The 19,139-nt window shown below is 39.5% G+C and overlaps 2 protein-coding genes across 3 annotated transcripts in view; both read right to left on the reverse strand.

The window, feature by feature from the left end:
- Positions 1–9,536, reverse strand: part of LOC5521914 (sushi, von Willebrand factor type A, EGF and pentraxin domain-containing protein 1) — a 28,825-nt gene extending 19,289 nt beyond the window's left edge. Inside the window, exons 1-9 of the mRNA XM_032367102.2 lie at positions 8,808–9,536; positions 8,039–8,194; positions 7,172–7,333; positions 6,484–6,675; positions 5,844–6,032; positions 2,809–3,009; positions 2,179–2,439; positions 1,257–1,511; positions 519–719 (exon numbers count right to left, since the gene is read on the reverse strand). Of these exons, the coding sequence (XP_032222993.2) occupies positions 519–719; positions 1,257–1,511; positions 2,179–2,439; positions 2,809–3,009; positions 5,844–6,032; positions 6,484–6,675; positions 7,172–7,333; positions 8,039–8,194; positions 8,808–9,507 (2,317 nt within the window). The 5' untranslated portion in view covers positions 9,508–9,536. The remainder of the gene's footprint in view (positions 1–518; positions 720–1,256; positions 1,512–2,178; positions 2,440–2,808; positions 3,010–5,843; positions 6,033–6,483; positions 6,676–7,171; positions 7,334–8,038; positions 8,195–8,807) is intronic.
- A 3,839-nt stretch (positions 9,537–13,375) lies between these two features.
- On the reverse strand, positions 13,376–18,698 carry LOC5522029 (proton-coupled amino acid transporter 1). Of its 2 annotated transcripts, XM_032367366.2 has the most exons (9): positions 18,316–18,697; positions 17,875–17,965; positions 17,347–17,435; positions 16,942–17,025; positions 16,208–16,292; positions 15,802–16,071; positions 15,499–15,665; positions 15,225–15,394; positions 13,376–14,369 (listed from the first exon to the last, which is right to left on the reverse strand). In XM_032367366.2, the coding sequence occupies exons 1-9, from the start codon at positions 18,534–18,536 to the stop codon at positions 14,077–14,079; spliced, it is 1,470 nt and encodes a 489-aa protein (XP_032223257.1). In that variant the 5' UTR covers positions 18,537–18,697; the 3' UTR covers positions 13,376–14,076. The 2 variants fall into 2 exon arrangements, with proteins under 2 accessions (XP_032223257.1, XP_032223258.1); XM_032367367.2 differs by lacking the exon at positions 15,225–15,394 and having other exon boundaries at positions 18,316–18,698.
- Between the last annotated feature and the right edge of the window lie 441 nt (positions 18,699–19,139).

The following is a 19,139-nucleotide window of genomic DNA, read 5'->3' on the forward strand; positions in this document are numbered from 1 at the left end:
GGATTATAGTGTACTATAACTCAGATATCATAGGGTACTAGAATCATAGCGTACTATAACACAGATATCATAGGGTAAGGATTATAGCGCACTATAACGCAGATATCATAGGGTAAGGGTAATAGCGCACTATAAGACAGATATCATAGGGTGAGACAAACATTCGGTCGGTTGGATGGACGGACAAAAAGACAAATAGATAGATGGACAAACCGGACGGGTGTACATACAGATAGATAGACGGAAAACCGGACGGGTGTACATACAGATAGATACACGGACAAACCGGACGGGTGTACATACAGATAGATAGACGGACAAACTGGAGGGGTGTACATACAGATAGATAGACGGACAAACCGGACGGGTGTACATACAAATAGATAGACGGACAAACCGGACGGGTGTACATACAGATAGATAGACGGACAAACCGGACGGGTGTACATACAGATAGATAGACGGACAAACCGGACGGGTGTGCATACAGATAAGTTAAGATTAGGCATAGTACATACAAGAACAGTCAGGCCATGGCATTTGTACAGGATATGGATACGTTTGCCAATTGGCGTTGCTGCAAAGGTAGGCCATGGCAGGTTTGAACGCGAAGTCTCTCGTATCGGTACAGCTAACTGTACAGTACTTGCTCCCTGCACCCCACGCGTTACACGCCAAAGCACCGTTTTTGGGAGGAGGGTAGTTCGGGCATCCCTTGGCTGGAATTGAAGTTATGTTAAACAAGGGTCAATGGAGAGCCAAGAAATGGTATACTCCGGAAAATAATAATAAGTGCTTCTAGGCTCTAAGTACTGTTGATGCAAGCGTGCTTGCAACTTTTTTTTAAGGCGGGCTCGCATTGATTTCAACTTTTTTAAAATTCCAGCTTCGAGTTCCACATTGCCGCTGGACAGAGACACCAAGGACGCATTAATACAGTTGAAGTCTTGGTTTCATGGGAAAATATTCAAATAACCAGTGCTTTCATCAAGAATTCACAAGCTCTTAAATTATTTTATCTAAAGCTATGGAAGATTCTCTTGTTATGTGCATGCCATTTGATTTGAATTCGCCTTCTTCGTCATCTTGTTTACAATTTTCCCCTAGCTTCGGCGCGTTGCAAAGATTTGGTGGAAAACATGAATAAGTTAAATAAGTGTAAAACAAGACTTACAATATTTATATACTTCAATCCCTTTGTTATTAGACATTAGAACTTATTTCCATGTAGAAAAAAAGAGCAAAAAAATACGTACTTTTTAAGTGAATCTTGAAAACGCATTCCCTATTAACATTGCCTGCGGCATCTTTCGCCTCATAGTTCACGAACTTTTCCCCAAGTGCAAACTCGTCCGATGATTCGCTGCTTCCAGTTATCTTGGGCTGCACCTTGGAGTTATCGGTATAAGTCGGGGGGGTCCAGAAGACGCGCATCGTTTGTTTTAGTGGGGGTGGGTTAAAGTCCAGCGTCTGGTCAGCAGGGCAGGATTTGAGAGTCGGTGGCTCAGTATCTAAGTAAAGGGAATATAACTTCTGTTCAATCATTTTACTACCATTCTCGATACCTCTAGCTAACTTAGATTTCCCCAGAGGACTACTCGGTCTCCTTGTTAACAAGTTTTTGCTGTCCCCCCCTGAAGGTTGGGATGGTTCTCGTTCTATTAGAATGCACTTCTGCTCAATGCAGTAATGGTGGCTATTGGCGTGTAAGGACAAGGGCGCAAGCGTCCCAAAAAAAGATTTTTAAGGTACCGATGAAGTTGCCTCAGAATGCCCCCCCCGCCAAACACACTTCAACCCCCCCTCTCTTCAGTTATTTCCCCATCCTGCACAGTTACCCTGAAATTGCAGTTGTTAACCCCCCCTTCCTTTCTATGTATGCCCCACCCTTCTCCCTTTAGGTATTACCCACTAGACTTGCAGGCGGGCATTTCTCCCACCCCCCTTCATTCCTATGTATGCTCTTACCTTCTCCCTTAAGGTATTTTTACCCATGTTGCACAGTGACCCTAAAATTGCAGCTGATCATCCCTACCCCCTCCCCTTTCATTTCTAAGTATGCAATACCCTACTCCATTTAGGTATAACCCACCTTACATAGTGACCCTAGACTTGACTTACCCTCCCCCCCTTCATTTCTATGTTTACCCTCCCCTTCTCTCTTCAGCTATTACCCACCTTGCACAGTGACCCTAAAATTGCAGCTGGCTGTCAGATTCGCGCCATCTTTAACACTATACGTGACCACCTGATTTTTGCCAATTTCAAACTTTTTGGGGGAGGTGTGGGATTTCGTGATTTCGATCTTAGCATTAGGATCGTTTCCCTGGGAGTTGTCTTTGATGATTGGCTCGTCCCAGGTCACCTCTGCATAGCTCATCTGGGGTTCATTGTTGACAGTCATGTCCTGTGGACACGTGATTTCCGGTGCTTCGACATCTGTTAAAAGTCCATAGAATAAGCCCTTTTATGATTTGACTTAGACTTGGTCCATCTGAGTAAATCTTTATCGATTTACATTAACCAGGTAGCCCTATTTTGCGAATAAAGCGAAAACAAGAACTCCATCGTATACAATTAAAACGACGCCCAAACCGAAATAAAAAACCATTAACAACAAAACAACCATTTAATTAAGAGTGTTTTACACATCCCAGTACAAATCCTGTATTGTCTTAGTTTATTCAGTGTGGTCAAGAAACAATTCATTTCCCCTCCTAGATTTATTCAGAATCTTTTGGAACTACACATGTGTGATACAGGCAGTGTCCCTCTTGTGAGTTTGCGAGAGCTGATTGGTTAACTCACCGTCACATGTCTCAGGTTTGCCATTCCATTGACCATCAAGCCCGCATGTCAGTGATAAGGTCCGTAACTTGGACTTTTTCATTTCATATCCTCTTGGACACTCAAACCGACACACCGTACTGAAGCGCTGATCACGTGATACGCAAGTGGCCGGGTTAACTTGCGCCAGTGAGATAGAGTTAAGCATTGGGCAGCGGATTTCTGAAATTTGCAAAGTATTTTAGGTAGGTTAAGTTGATAAGGTGTAAGTAAGGTTAGGTTAGGCTGGAAATAACTGAAGAAATAGACGGGTTCTACGTTTATAATTTAATAATCACTCTTTATCAACATAACAAAAAAAAGTCTATACGATTATCGCCACCTCCTCCTCCCGCTCCGCGTGGTCTCTGCACGCTAGGGCAAACACGCTACTAGTTCATACGCGCTATTAGGACATACACGCTAGGGCATACACGCTACTAGTTCATACACGCTACTAGTTCATACACGCTACTAGTTCATACACGCTACTAGTTCATACACGCTATTAGGACATACACGCTAGGGCATACACGCTACTAGTTCATACACGCTATTAGGACATGCACGCTAGGGCATGCACGCTACTAGTTCATACGCGCTATTAGGACATACACGCTAGGGCATACACGCTACTAGTTCATACACGCTATTAGGACATACACGCTAGGGCATACACGCTACTAGTTCATACACGCTATTAGGACATGCACGCTAGGGCATGCACGCTACTAGTTCATACGCGCTATTAGGACATGCACGCTAGGGCATGCACGCTACTAGTTCATACGCGCTATTAGGACATACACGCTAGGGCATACACGCTACTAGTTCATACGCGCTATTATGACATACACGCTACTAGTTCATACGCGCTATTAGGACATACACGCTGGGGCATACACGCTACTAGTTCATACACGCTATTAGGACATACACGCTAGGGCATACACGCTACTAGTTCATACACGCTATTAGGACATACACGCTAGGGCATACACGCTACTAGTTCATACGCGCTATTAGGACATACACGCTGGGGCATACACGCTACTAGTTCATACACGCTATTAGGACATACACGCTGGGGCATACACGCTACTAGTTCATACACGCTATTAGGACATGCACGCTAGGGCATGCACGCTACTAGTTCATACGCGCTATTAGGACATACACGCTAGGGCATACACGCTACTAGTTCATACGCGCTATTAGGACATACACGCTGGGGCATACACGCTACTAGTTCAATACACGCTATTAGGACATACACGCTAGGACATACACGCTACTAGTTCATACACGCTATTAGGACATACACGCTAGGACATACACGCTACTAGTTCATAGACGCTATTAGGACATACACGCTGGGGCATACACGCTACTAGTTCATACACGCTATTAGGACATACACGCTGGGGCATACACGCTACTAGTTCATACACGCTATTAGGACATACACGCTAGGGCATACACGCTACTAGTTCATACACGCTATTAGGACATGCACGCTAGGGCATGCACGCTACTAGTTCATACGCGCTATTAGGACATACACGCTGGGGCATACACGCTACTAGTTCATACGCGCTATTAGGACATACACGCTAGGGCATACACGCTACTAGTTCATACACGCTATTAGGACATACACGCTAGGGCATACACGCTACTAGTTCACACACGCTATTAGGACATACACGCTGGGGCATACACGCTACTAGTTCATACGCGCTATTAGGACATACACGCTGGGGCATACACGCTACTAGTTTATACGCGCTATTAGGACATACACGCTAGGGCATACACGCTACTAGTTCATACGCGCTATTAGGACATACACGCTAGGGCATACACGCTACTAGTTCATACGCGCTATTAGGACATACACGCTGGGGCATACACGCTACTAGTTCATACGCGCTATTAGGACATACACGCTAGGGCATACACGCTACTAGTTCATACGCGCTATTAGGACATACACGCTAGGGCATACACGCTACTAGTTCATACACGCTATTAGGACATACACGCTAGGGCATACACGCTAGGAGATACTAGCACGCTAGGAAATACTAGCACGCTAGGAAATACTAGCACGCTAGGACATATACGCTAGGAAATACTAGCACGCTAGGACATACACGCTAGGACATACTAGCACACTAGGACATACACGCTAGGACATACACGCTAGGACATACACGCTAGGACATACACGCTAGGGCATACACGCTAGGACATACTAGCACGCTAGGAAATACTAGCACGCTAGGACATACACGCTAGGACATACACGCTAGGACATACACGCTAGGACATACACACTAGGACATACACGCTAGGACATACTAGCACGCTAGGACATACTAGCACGCTAGGAAATACTAGCACGCTAGGAAATACTAGCACGCTAGGAAATACTAGCACGCTAGGACATACACGCTAGGACATACTAGCACACTAGGACATACACGCTTGGATATACTAGCACACTAGGACATACACGCTAGGACATACACACTAGGACATACACGCTAGGACATACACACTAGGACATACACGCTAGGACATACACGCTAGGACATACACGCTAGGACATACTAGTACTCACAAGTGATGCAACACCCCTCCGCCCTAGCGCGTGCTCGTAGTCCTTTATAACAAATGTGCCAATCAGACCAATAACAAGCCTAATTTCGCAAACATTGTCTTCCCTCTTCATGCCTTACTTGTACGCCAGGAAATACCAAGTAAAAGCTTTAAAACAAGTGTCTTATACACGCCAATATTGATGCTTACCGTCGCAAACTGTATTTCCCATTCAATATCTCATACGCCAAGACACAAATACACGCGTCTTCTCCATTCCACATCACACGCCAAGACACATCTAATATAATGCCTACCTTAGCTAACAGTGTCTTCCCCACTAGCTCCATGTTTAACACGCCACGACACGCCATAATTAATACTTTCGCAAACATGCCAATGTTAATGCCTACCTTCGCAGACAGTGTCTTCCCCACTCCATGTCTTATCCTGCTGACAGACCCTCCATGCCGACCCCTTGCGTATGTACCCGATGCTACACGTGATCGTACAGTTGGTGCCGTACGCCGAGGACCCATCAGGGACGCATTTGCCCGACCTTGGAATCGCATTTGCGACATCAAGGGCCTGGCATGTTATCTCTGAATGAAATATAAAAATTACTTTAGAGACGCTACTCTAGTGACTAGCAAATAAATGAAATATAGGAATTTCATTTTAGACGCTGCTTTAGTATCTAGCAAATGAATGATATATAGGAATTGCATTAGAGACGCTACTTGCTTAGTGAAAAGCAAAACGAGAGAGGGTATCTCGTCATTTTTATATTATGGATTTTAACTTGATGAATGAAACGCAAAAAAGATTCTGTTCGGGGTTATATTTTTCATATTCAAAAAATTCTATATTAAACAAATGGCCTGTCAAACATGTACAAGGCAACAGCCTTAGCAAATATCATGTAAAAGTCCAGGAACTTCATAAGCATGATATTGCTTGCCCCCTATTCACACTGTTTTGTTCTTCATTTTGTATTTTATTCATATTAGTGAGATATGATTAAAATCAATAATATAAAACTATATGCCTTACGCCTGCACATGGGCTCGGTCCCGGACCACTGCACCCCGCCATGGCTGTTAAGAACACAACTACGCATTCCAGGAGCAGTGAGCTCGAATCCCTTGTGACACGCCACTTCGCATGTCGCACCGTACTCGTTACTGCAGCTTCCTCCTTTCTCATACCCATTCGCAGGGATTGGGATCGGCTGACAGCGCATGACTGAAAGACAAATCGAGCGACAATGGAGCATTCGCTATTTTGCCAATAAAATATTAGACTTCTATAGCAGGACCGTGCTGGGGGCACGTGCACCCCCCACCCCCTAAATATTTTCAAAAATTATAATGAATTGGCTAGTAGGGCGTGGCTGTATCGTGCCCCCCCCAATATTTGGGACCTGCTACGGCCATGTATAGTAACGTTTTAAGTGGTATTGTGATTCTCATTTATCCATATTAAGGGGCGAAAGACCAGAACAAAAACAAAGGCTTCTCGGCTGCTCTCGAAGTGTTAGAGCGAGACGACTATGACGTATTCTCCTAAACTGTTTTTCGCATTAAACTTTCAAAACTACGTACTAACTTAAATGTAATCTGTTTACCAAACATTGGTCTTTATGCTACGATAAATTTCGCAGGAGGCAATAATGCTTATCGAATCTTGCGCCCCCAAAACCCTCCCCTCCCCCTCCCCCTACCATTATCTCTACACTCACTTGTACAAGGTGTCTCTTGGGCAGGGCTTCCATCAAAGCCTTCTTTGCAAACGCAGTGTGACTTCCGGTCGGAACCAGTCCTCGTGTGTACAGAGTTAGCTGGACATGGAGTACACGTCTTTGCATAACCGACAAAGTCTTTGTACGTCGACGGCCCGCACTCTGGAAACAAAAGCAATGAGACACTTTTAGGTGGTGGCATGGCCGCTAATATGACAAGGACGGGCGATTAGGCTTAGACGATTATCAACCTGCTTGGGTATTTTTAAAAGAGAAAAGGGCAGTAAGAAAGAAGTATAGGGAATTATTAAAATCTCGATAGTGCATCGCTGATGCTGGGCATAACGACCACTCTTTACCGGTCCTTCCTAAAACCATTGACTTGACTAAACGGAACGATAAGGTCTAGATTCACTACTCCCCGCAGTTCTTCACCTGACAAAAAACCTTAGAGCAAACTTGGAGTTTCTTAAAGAAGGGCAATCACGCCGCCATTTTACGCTCCCACACTATACCGAGTGACTCAAAGAATCCATTTCCATCGGCTAATTCCAGCAAGTAACTGACCTTATTTCCATTAAATATCATTTATGAAGTATTAGAGTATTAATCGTGCATGATTATTTTAAAGTTTCCTTGCCGACAGACCGTTGGATTTTTCGATGTAAATAAAAACAAAGGAGTGATTGATCGGCATTCTTTAAGTCACAGATCCCTTTTCTGAACTTCGAGTATAAAATGTGATAAGCAATTTGAGGCAACAGAGAAGAGAACTCTTAAAAAATACAAAGATAAACAAAAGCGAAAATTAACAATTAGAAATAGAAAAAAAAGATAAAAATAGAGCGATGCGGGCAAGCTGCTTACTGTGGCAGTCTTGAGTGTAACCGGAGCCGTAGTATCCCTTCGGACACGCGCATCTATACTTGCCACTGACCAAACCGCAGGCGCAGTCAGCCAGTAGGTCACATGACTGACACTTGCTTTTATCGCCAACTATGAGCCAGTCACTATCATAGGGATCTAGGAATAGAATAAACCGTCTCAGATGTATTTAAAATGTTCAGTTATCTATTGCCCATACATACGACGGAGGAGGGGGAAGAAGTTTAGCACAAAAAGTTAACCATTTCCATCGAAATACACCGTATCTATTCATCTACCGCTGGGTTTATTTAATGCTTCCACCTTCGCCTTTTTTTTACTAAGGAAGCGTTTGTTTAACTAAATCATTAGTTGTGTCAGCAAAATGTATTCTTCATATTTCTTTTGGAATAAGAGTGCGGCTTAAGGGTGCACCAAAAGGCCAGTACGCTGATTTTATATACACAGTAGGAAAAAAAAACCGCGTTTCGAAAGCCACGGAGGATATTCTATTTGGAGTTCCTTCTTTTATAATACTAATAAAATAGAACGTGTTTGTTTATGTAAAAAAAAAACAGCTGCAAAAAATTTGTTCAACAATCCCTGAAGTAATACTAGATCCCAGGCTTTACTATTTTCAATGGACTTTTTCTCATCCTCTACGGTTCGGGGCAAAGGATAGAGGAAACAGAAAACATTGTGTCTTTTAGTGCGCAGTTGATTTAAGAGTGAGTGCATTTCAGTTCTAGTGCTCTTTAGATAAGCCACTCACCACCTCGGATGCACGTTGCGAGCTCACGGAACTGTGTGAAGTCATTGTAGTGGAAATAGTTGTTGGGGGACGCAAGTGATCTCAGGGTATTCACGTTAACGCCATTCGTCACACCAATAGTGAATATCTCAATCCCCCTGTCCTTAAGTCTCTTGGCAATGGGCCAAGGATCACCGTTCCAATTCCACTGACCGTCTGTGAGTAAAAACACGGCAGTCTTCACTTGATGGGTCGGTCTCTTATGCCCACTATACTTGCCGAAGATGATGTCATACGCAGCTTGGAAGGCATCATGCATATTCGTCATTCCGCTGCGGAACCTCAGGTTGCTAAAATCTCGCCTGAAATTACACTTATGGTTGTTTGGGTGTGGGTTGAAGATGTAGTTGATGTCGATCGTGGCGCTTGTGCCAAAGAGAACCACTGAGACGTACGTGGACTTGTAGCTGACCCTGATATGGCTGAGCAGAGAGTTGACGAATACTTTCTCGTCGTCGAACCCGTTCTTCCAGCCTCCTCCAGACCAGTACTGCAAGCTCCCCGATGTGTCAACTAGAAAGATCAGGTCGGACATTGTATCGTTGTGGGTTCGCTGGAAGTCTTCGAGTTCGCGTTGACCATGTAATTGGCATGATGAAGATGCATAGGGAAGACATCCTAAAATCGCCAAAGCGACTGCAACTACACCACCGATCGCCATGGCGGGTGAGGGAGTATGCGGCGATAGAACGTGGAGTCGAGCTTGTAGATCATTCTTTAACGGCTGATTCAACAATGTTCAAAATAAATATGAAAGTCTTAATAAGTATGCGTTGATTGATTAGGACTTTGTGATGTTTACTGCGTCGACACTTTCACTTTATACTTTAATCGAGTCAAAACCCTGATTAAGTAAAGTTCTGGTTTTATAGAAAAATTGATACAGCTCATATTAACATTTTTTAAAGTGGAATAAATAAAACAATATATACAGTTTTTCTTTCTCCGTTGAATAATATTTTAAAAGCAGCTGGCACGATTCCAAGCTCAGGCAACTGAACCAACAACAGATCACACCACCTGTGTTATACCATACAGCGGCATGGACAGCGAAGTCAGTGTCGGCAAAGCTTACCCCATCCTTAACCCACATTATAAAAATATATGACTTTTGAAAGTCCGACTGCGCCCGTCAAACCAGCGAGCGACAAAGAAATAAAATGCTTCAATGAAAATAAGCCCTTTCTAACAAAGAAACTGATTCGTAAGCGCAAATTTTGCCACCTAAAAAGTCACATTATTTCTTGAGGCCCTATTTCTTAAACCTTTCAGTTCCAACTTTTCTCGCAAATAAAATAATAATAATTGCAAGTCGCACGCACCATGTAACACGTGAAGTTTCTTTTTGAGACTTGGAGACATTTTTCGCGGAAAGCAGATGCGAGTTCTTCTTTTTTGGTGCGACTTTGAGAAAAGAAAAAAAAAGTTGCAAAGGTGATGTCACACGTATGAAAACTCGCTTACGAGTTGCGGGCATTTTTTTTGCGAGACAAGTTACAAGAGAAAACATGTATTTGTGACGACAAGGCCTTCTGTGCAATAATCGATAGAAAACATGGCCTTTTACCAAGCCGCTAAAACATTATATTCAATTATTGCCATACTTATCATTATTGTATCATTTGGCGCAATTTATGAAGTGATTTTCTCATATACTTTTAGAATAGATTCCATCATATGGTGAATTCAAAATAATAATTAAAATGACGGTACCCACTTGTTTTTGTGCTGAGGTTGGCCAAACACAGCCTATTTTTTGTTATATATGCCTATTTTGTGAAGACAGCAAGTTCAAGAATTAATTGCAAGCTCACTATCGAAATCCTTTGAAAAGATGTTAAAATTTTACCGGCTTGTTGCTAGTACACAGCAATTCTGTTTTGGTCGTTTCATCTCTTAATGTAAAAACATATAGTAAATTTTGAACTCACATTTGAGAAAAATTGAATGTCATGGGAATTATTGATTATAATTTTATTTAAATGATAACAAAATTAAATCATTTAGTTTTTCTACCGCGCACACTTCTTGACAAACGCATACACTTTGAAGCCACAATTCCCTATAAATTTGTAAACGTTTATTTCAGTACGATGCTACCGCAAAACAACAACGAGCGCACCAAAAGTAATAGGAATTATCAATTATATCTCTCTTTTCCCTAAAATAATGATAGAAAAACCAAAACTATTTTAGTAAACGGAATCCGGATACCCGCGCACACTTGGTTACAAACGCACACATTTTTGAGCGCACATTTCCCCATAAATTTTGAAAGTCTATTTCTTTAAAAAAAATCCGCCAAACAAAAAAGAGCGCATCGAAAATTATAGGAATATTGATTAAAATTATTTTTTGTCTACATGAAAAATCGACACAATTGGTGAACAGAATGTCTATACCCCGCATACTTTTTGACAAACGCACACATTTCGAACGTACAATTCCCTCTAAATATTAAAATTTAATTTCCGTATAAAATGAACGTAAAACAACAAAGAGCGCAGCAAAAGTAATTATTGATTATAGCTTTCTTTTTTCTAAAATAATGATTAAAAAAATAAAATCATTTAGTAAACAGACTTTCGATGTCCGCGCACATTGTTAACAAACGCACACATTTTGAACGCACATTTCCCTATGAATTTTAAAAGTCTATTTCATTTAAAAAATCCGCCAAACAAAAATGAAAACGTATCGAAAATCACAGGAATATTGATTAAAATTCTTTTTTGTCTAAAATAATGATGAAAAATCGAAACCATTTAGTGTGAACAGAATTTCGATGTCCGCGCACACTTTTTGACAAACGCACACATTTCGAACGCACAATTCCCTATAAATATTAAAATTTAATTTCAGTATAAAATGAACGTAAAACAACAAAAAGCGCAGCAAAGGTATTGGAAATTATTGATTACACTTCTCTTTTTTTAAATAATGATAAAAATCGAAATAATTACAAAAAAAAAACAAAAAAAATTTGACACCTGCGCACACTAATTGACAAACGCACACATTTTTAACGCACAATTCCCTATAAATTGTAAAAGTTTACTTCAGAATGATGCTTCCGCAAAACAACAAAGAGCACACCGAAAGTAATAGGAATGATTAATTATAGCTCTCTTTTCTTTAAAATAATAATAGAAAAATCGAAACCAATTTAGTAAACGGAATTTGGATACCTGCGCACATTGTTGACAAACGCACATATTTTGAGCGCACATTTCCCTATAAGTGTATAAAAAGTCAATTTTCAGTAAAGAAAATCCGCCAAACAAAAAACAACGCATCGAAAGTCATAGGCATATTGATTAAAAATCTTTTTTTGTCTAAAATAACGATAAAAATCGCTACCATTTAGTGAACAGACTTTCAATACCCGCGCACACTTCTTGACAAACGCACACATTTTGAACGCACAATTCCCTATAAATTTGTAAAAGTTTATTTCAGTACGATGCTTCCTCAAAACAACAAAAAGCGCACCGAAAGTGATAGGAATTATTAATTATAGCTCTCTTTTCTCTAAAATAACGATAGAAAAATCGAAACCAATTTAGTAAACGGAATTTGGATACCAGCGCACACTTGTTGACAAACGCACACATTTTGAGCGCACATTTCCCTATAATATGGTAAAAGTTCTTTCAGTACAATACGTCCGCAGAACAACAAAGAGCGCACCGAATGTCATGGTAACTATTGGCTTTCTTTTTTTCAAAATAAGATAAAAAAATTGAAATCATTTAGTAAACAGACTTTTGATACCCGCGCATACTTTTTGAAAAACGCACACATTTCGAACGCAGAATTTCCTATAAACATTAAAATTTAAATTCCATATAAAATGAACGTAAAACAACAAAGAGCGCAGCAAAAGTTATTATTGATTATAGCTTTCTTTTTTTCTAAAATAATGATTAAAAAATAAAAACATTTAGTAAACAGACTTTCAATGCCCGCTCACATTGTTGACAAACGGACACATTTTGAGCGCACATTTCCCTATAAATGTAAAAAAGTCAATTTTCAGTAAAAGAAAAAAGAAAATCCGCCAAACAAAAAACAACGCATCTAAAGTCATGGGAATATTGATTAAAATTTCTTTTTTTTTGGTCTAAAATAACGATTAAAATCGATACCATTTAGTGAACAGACTTTCGATACCCGCGCACACGTCTTGACAAACGCACACGCACACATCACAGAAATATTTTATATATCTTTTTTGTCTAAAATAATGATGAAAAACCGGGAAACAATTTTGTGAACAGAATTTCGATACCCTTTCACACTTTTTGACAAACGCACACATTTCAAACGCACAATTCCCAATAAATACAGAACACCCCCAAAACAAAAAAACAGCACATCGAAACTCATGGGAATTATTTTTATAGCTCTCTTTTATCTAAAATAATTATAAAAAAATTTATTAAACAGAATATCGGAATGCGCACACTTATTAGCTTATTGACACATTTTGAACACACATTTCCCTTTAAATATTTTAAAACATTGAGTGCACCAAAGGTCATTGGATTTATTGATTAAAGCTCTATTTTCTCTAAAATAATGATAAGTAATTCGATTAAATAATTCGCAGTTAGATGCAAACTCCAAACTACATACACCAGAAGGACATCAAGAGTGCTGTTACCTGAAGAATTGACTCATGTCATCATTTAGTGTATATATTTTCATGTCTGAGCCTATTATGTGTACATGGAAAGTGTTCGTTATATTTGAAACAGGGAACTATGATAAGTTAAGTTAGAAATACAGATCTGAGACTGTTGTCTTGAGAATAGATTTGGTCATTGCTCATGCAGACAAATTTGTAGGATCTTTAATTTTTATTGAAAAAATTAAAATGTTGGAGTTATATTGCAAAATTTACAGTCATTCCACTACCCATTGATTCAATTTCAATCACGGATCAATAATTTTTTTCTAAAATAAAATGTCTAATACTGATATCATTCTGGTTTCATGAATACACCTTTTTCAAATAAGTGTAATTATAAGCAAATCCAGGTTTGCTATATAGCATTCTTGTTTATGTGCCTGTCAATATTTACAGTCTTCTGTTAATATTTACTGTCTTGTTGAGTGCAACCTCGATTGAAAAACATAAGATATTTATGTCTAATAATAATATTTTTCCCTAACAATTTTCTTGTACATTCTATTAGATCAGCTGCCAATTTTTAGAAAAGTTGAGTTATGCCAGGGTAACATTACTTATTGTGGCATTTGCTTTATGGGATGGCAGGGGACCCCTATACACACGGACAATATTCAATATAGATGTGTATAGCCCCACAACAGAACCTAACAGTCCAAAAGCTAGAATAAAAACGTCCTTTATGATGACAGAGATGGTCAGCTGGTGGGTAGAGTAGAGAGTAAGTAGGTGGATGGTGATGGGGAAGACCAGAGCCAGTGCAGAACTTCCTATGGATCCAACAAGGGAGATAAAGTTGCTCAGCTGAGGTATTCCTAGGGCCAGTGCACCTAGAGAGTAAAACAAGGCAGTAAATGAGGATAACACTATAATAATAATAATATATTATAATATACTGTCACATATACTTTGGATGCAAATTGAGTGAGACTTTAATAACAGATCCCATATAAATCCATGTGATCTTAAATAATAGATACCCAAGAAATTGCTCAGCTGAGGTACACTACTATACAATGTATTGTTCTGATCCAGAGACAACAGAGTCCCTTTTTGATGACAAGATTTTGAAATCCTCCCAGCCTGCCAACACCAAACAGAAGTTCTAAAAAGGGAGGGGGGGCAACATGAGGGTTTTAAGAAAGGGGGACCAGATTCCGTGGATTTCATTATTTTTTTTTTTTGTAATTTCTAAACAAAATATTTTATAATAGGGAGGGGGGGGGGGGCATTTGGGGCACCCCTTGTCCCCCCCACCAAATAACATAATTTTGACCCTGATCTCCAGAATATATGTATGGCTGATTCTTAATCCTATGTAGATATACATATACTGTATCTTGTAAATAAACTATTGTAAATAAACCTAGGACTAGAAAAATTGTTAACAAATAATAAGGGGTTTAACACAAAACTGATATGAAAAATAAGATAAAACTAAATTTGAAAAAAATTAAGGGGTACGATTTTGTGTTTCTCATGGGCCATCATGTAAAAACAGAAGTAGTCAGCGAGCGAATTAACATCTTTATATGATGTACAGCAAACTAGAAAGTCGACTATAAAATACAATGAAGAAATGAAGTGAGAGAGAGCCTTATCAACAGAGGGATTTGGGTACTTTGTACAACAAAAAAAAAGAATAGAAAACTGGGGTTTTTACATACAATAACACTACAACTCACATGTTACACAAACAAGCAGGGTACGAAACCCATAATCTGCTATGCCGTGAAACCTCTCGCCAACACATTGCCGGATTGGTGGCTGCATGATTTCCATGGGAACGTAGAACTGCACGAAGTAGGAGATGAATACCATGACGGAAAACAGAATACGCACAGTGTGGTACAGACTGCAGTAAACAGAGATTGTATACAATACTTAACATGTTACAGTGTATACGGTAATAATGCAAACAGCTTATAACATTAGTCTGCCACATCATAAGTTTCTTACGGTGTGTTGGGTAGATTGAGTGTGATACTCCCTTCACACTTTTGCTCACATGCAAGATAACCAAGAACTCCCATGAGATAAAATATTGCCAGAATTATCCCCATCCCAACATTCAGAACCAGCCTGAAGTGTTGTGGACGAGCCATCTGATTTTCCAAAGGTAGAACCTGAAAGGAATCATAAATGACAAATCAGGGTTATTATGAGGAGTTATCCTGCTTTAACAACTACTGTAAATTCTAATAAAGCTTGTTGAAAATAATTCCAACAAAATGCAGGAGGAACTAAAAATCTTTCACTCACCACACCAATTCCCTCAAACGTGAACACAACCATTCCAAAGAAAAGTGGCAGTGCGGCCCATCCATCAAATTCCGGCAACAGCTTTGGATTGTGAACATTCCTTCCAAGGTATTGGAAGGTTATCACTAGGCCGATAAGACAACAGATGTTGGCCATAGTGGAGAGAACAGAAAGTACACGCAGGGAGTGTATATAGGACAAGAGAATGACAGGTACTAGAAGTATGACAATCCAGATCTTGGGGTCAAGATTAACAACCTCATCAAGAGCCTGAAAAGAAAAGACAGGGGAAGGTAATAAATAACTTAACCTAAAACTGAGATAGAAAGCTTAGGGACCTGGATTTATCACAACTTCACAATAGCCTGGAAAAGGATGGTACCATGTATGTAGCTCTTGTTCTCACCTGCTTGACATTGTCGGCAACAAATATAAAGTACACGCAACAGAATCCCAGCTGAGTGATGCATAAAAATACATTTACCACAACCCTGACAAAAATAAAAGTAATATATTCAAATCAATCAAGAATGTCTCTGAAAATATAGGCATGCTAATTACTGTATATTTATAATTTGATTCATGTCCAACCATGTACATAACATAGCTTACTTACTGTAGGATCTAAAATGTACAATGTACTGTTAATTGTTGTTGTTTTTGTTTAAGAGGAAGGAAATCTGAGACCCTCAGAAAATCCCTTAATAGTACAGTAAAAGGTGAAAACCAACAGATTCAACTCCATGCAGGAAAAGTGAATCAGACCAGGAAACCAGTGGTAAGAGACACAGGCAATGCAAACAAAATATCAAATGCGACTTTTTTTTAAATTGATGCAACTTTTTGTAGTGTCATTGAGAGTTGAGCTTTTCGTCCCGGACCCCATACATGGCGCAAGAATGATCAAGGTAAAAATATTTTAAAAAGCCAAAATTGGGGATATCTGCATTTTGGCCTCATGTCATTTGTGTTTTGAAAATCAATGGCCAAAAAAATGGCTGTGTGTCTCCTTTCTCTATCTCGAATTGAACAATTCCTAGGTTTTTCCGTTATGTTACCACCTACAGTTCTATGCTACTCATACAATAAACTATCAATTACAAGGCATCCTTGTGCATCAAAGGATTTGCAACAACTCACCTTCCAATATAGCCTTTGGTTGGACTATACATTTTGATACATTGTTCAGCTACCTCAGGGTAGCTCAAAGAAAGGAAAGAAGACCTACAGAGAAAAAGTTTATGATATAAGAGTGTGCTGTATCAGGCCAGGGGGGGGAACGGGGTACAAACGCATCCCCCACAATGGTCGAAGGTCCACTTTCGGTTCTCAATAGACATGCTATTTTGTAGACAAAACACTATAAAGCATAAGCTAAGATCACTTTGGTATGTAACCAAATCCGACAATAAATGTCCCGTGGAGATACTGCAAAGGCATAAATATTAGGTCCACTTTTTTTCGAATTTCGCACACACCCCCTAAGAAAAATCCTGGGTGAGGGCCTGTTTATAACAATCATACCCAAATCAAGAAAATACAAACCTTTCACAAAGATAATGGCTGCATTGTACCAAAAGATGCATGCAATGAATGCAAATAAGTGCAATGAAGAAGAGTGAAACCGGGCCAACCTGTGGCAAAAGCAAAAATGCACAGTATAAACATAGGCAGAAGGGTACTGTAAGCCTACTGGGCTCAAAAAAGATAGCACTCTTAAATGATAAAAACCATCATAAATTGCTTTTATGTCAAATTTGAACATGTTCAAATTACACAAGAGTTATTGACCGTTGAAAACATGGAGCTTCGACAATACACACCCTTCTGTTTCATATTCACAGAAAAGTCTTTCTATAAAAATAGTTACTAGTTATTAACCATGCTATAACTCAGGGTTAAAATGTTGACCTAAATAATCCTACTATACAATGTTTTCTTCACTCAACAAAATTTCAAGCAATGTATTTCTATCCAGAGAAATACTTACAGTAAGACACTAATCTTCTTACAAGTTATAGAGTTTAAAAAGTTTAATTGTGAAAGCAGCATTCGGAAGTCTAAAGTACCTACCACTATTCCAGCATTCATCATCGCAGCTGGCAGGCTTAACATGCCAGGTCCAATGTTTGCTTTTAAGATATGTGTAAGGGTTTGCCATTCTCTGCAAATCAAAAATATGGAGAAAAAATTAACACCGCAATTGTATTGTTATTACAAACATTCGATAAGTCAAGAAGTTGTATGCGTCCTCCAATAACAATGGCGTGTCACGACACGAAATAAACATGAAGAAAAGGAAGGTTTTTCCTACAGTACTTTCAAACACTTTTAAACAATTGAAGTATACTGCTTTAAAATAACATTGCAATTCCCAACACTTCTCTCAAAGTATCAATTTTTAAGCTTGTGTCTTATGTTCGTAGGCTAAGGAAATGAAAGATGATATCAATTCACATCAATAACTGGTAAAAACAACAACTTGTTGCATCAAGAGAATTTTATAGCACTTACGAAGTCGGGTTTTTAAGATGGAGTGTCCTATCGATGATGGATAAGCTTCCACCGGCGTCTGCATTCAGGCTCAGGGATCCTCCAGCCGCCAAATACCTTCTTTTGTCGTTTTCTGAATCATTTATTAGCGAAGCACCCTCGCTGGTAGAAGAACTGTCTGCGATAGCATTATCGTTACCACAAACTTCCCTAAATTCTTGCTTCTCGTTTTGAAAATACATCAAGAATCCCCTACACTGGGAGAGATATCACCAAATGTTTTGAACTCTTGACTTTTGACAGAGATCGGTCCATTCAAAGCTAGAAAAAGGCCGTAATCGCGGAAATTTTGTAAGCTGCTTGTTTTCGTTTGGAATAAAACCAAACAGGCGATTGGCAAAATCCACAGGTATCCCTTTACCAGACATTACTTTCTAGCATACTCACAGGAAGCCCAAACTAAGCCTCGCCGCTTCTCATCGGCTGTGATTCTTTTTTTTTTTCCAGAAATATAATAACGCAAGATAACGTTCCTTATTTTTTTTAATGAATTTCCCTTAGAAGCAGCTTGAAAACAGGAAATGCTTGTGTATTGTGAATCCATAGTTCTTGTAGTTACAAAATACCACACCCTTTCGTTATCTTTATGATTTTTTCGGGGGAGGGGGGTTATAGGAAAATAACTTTATCGAGAGTTTTTTAAAAAAGTTATCAGGAAAAATTCCAAAAAAAATGCAGGCTTTTTGTCATCCTTATTCTTTCTAGAAAATTCTAGTAATATCCAGAAAATCAAAGAATATGATGTAATTTTTCTAAATAAGGAGATCCTATCCATATATGGTGAC

This window comes from Nematostella vectensis, chromosome 10 (genome assembly GCF_932526225.1).
Source record: "Nematostella vectensis chromosome 10, jaNemVect1.1, whole genome shotgun sequence".
NCBI lineage: Eukaryota > Metazoa > Cnidaria > Anthozoa > Actiniaria > Edwardsiidae > Nematostella > Nematostella vectensis.

Bases quoted from the DNA above. Each gene is read 5' to 3' on its own strand.
- LOC5522029 (XM_032367366.2), bottom strand. From the start codon at position 18,536: ATGTATTTTCAAAACGAGAAGCAAGAATTTAGGGAAGTTTGTGGTAAC. The intron at 17,966-18,315 runs GTAAGTGCTATA...TTTGATTTGCAG, and splicing joins CATCTTAAAAACCCGACTTC to AGAATGGCAAACCCTTACAC. The intron at 15,666-15,801 runs GTGAGTGAAAGA...GATTCCTTTCAG, and splicing joins CGTTTGAGGGAATTGGTGTG to GTTCTACCTTTGGAAAATCA.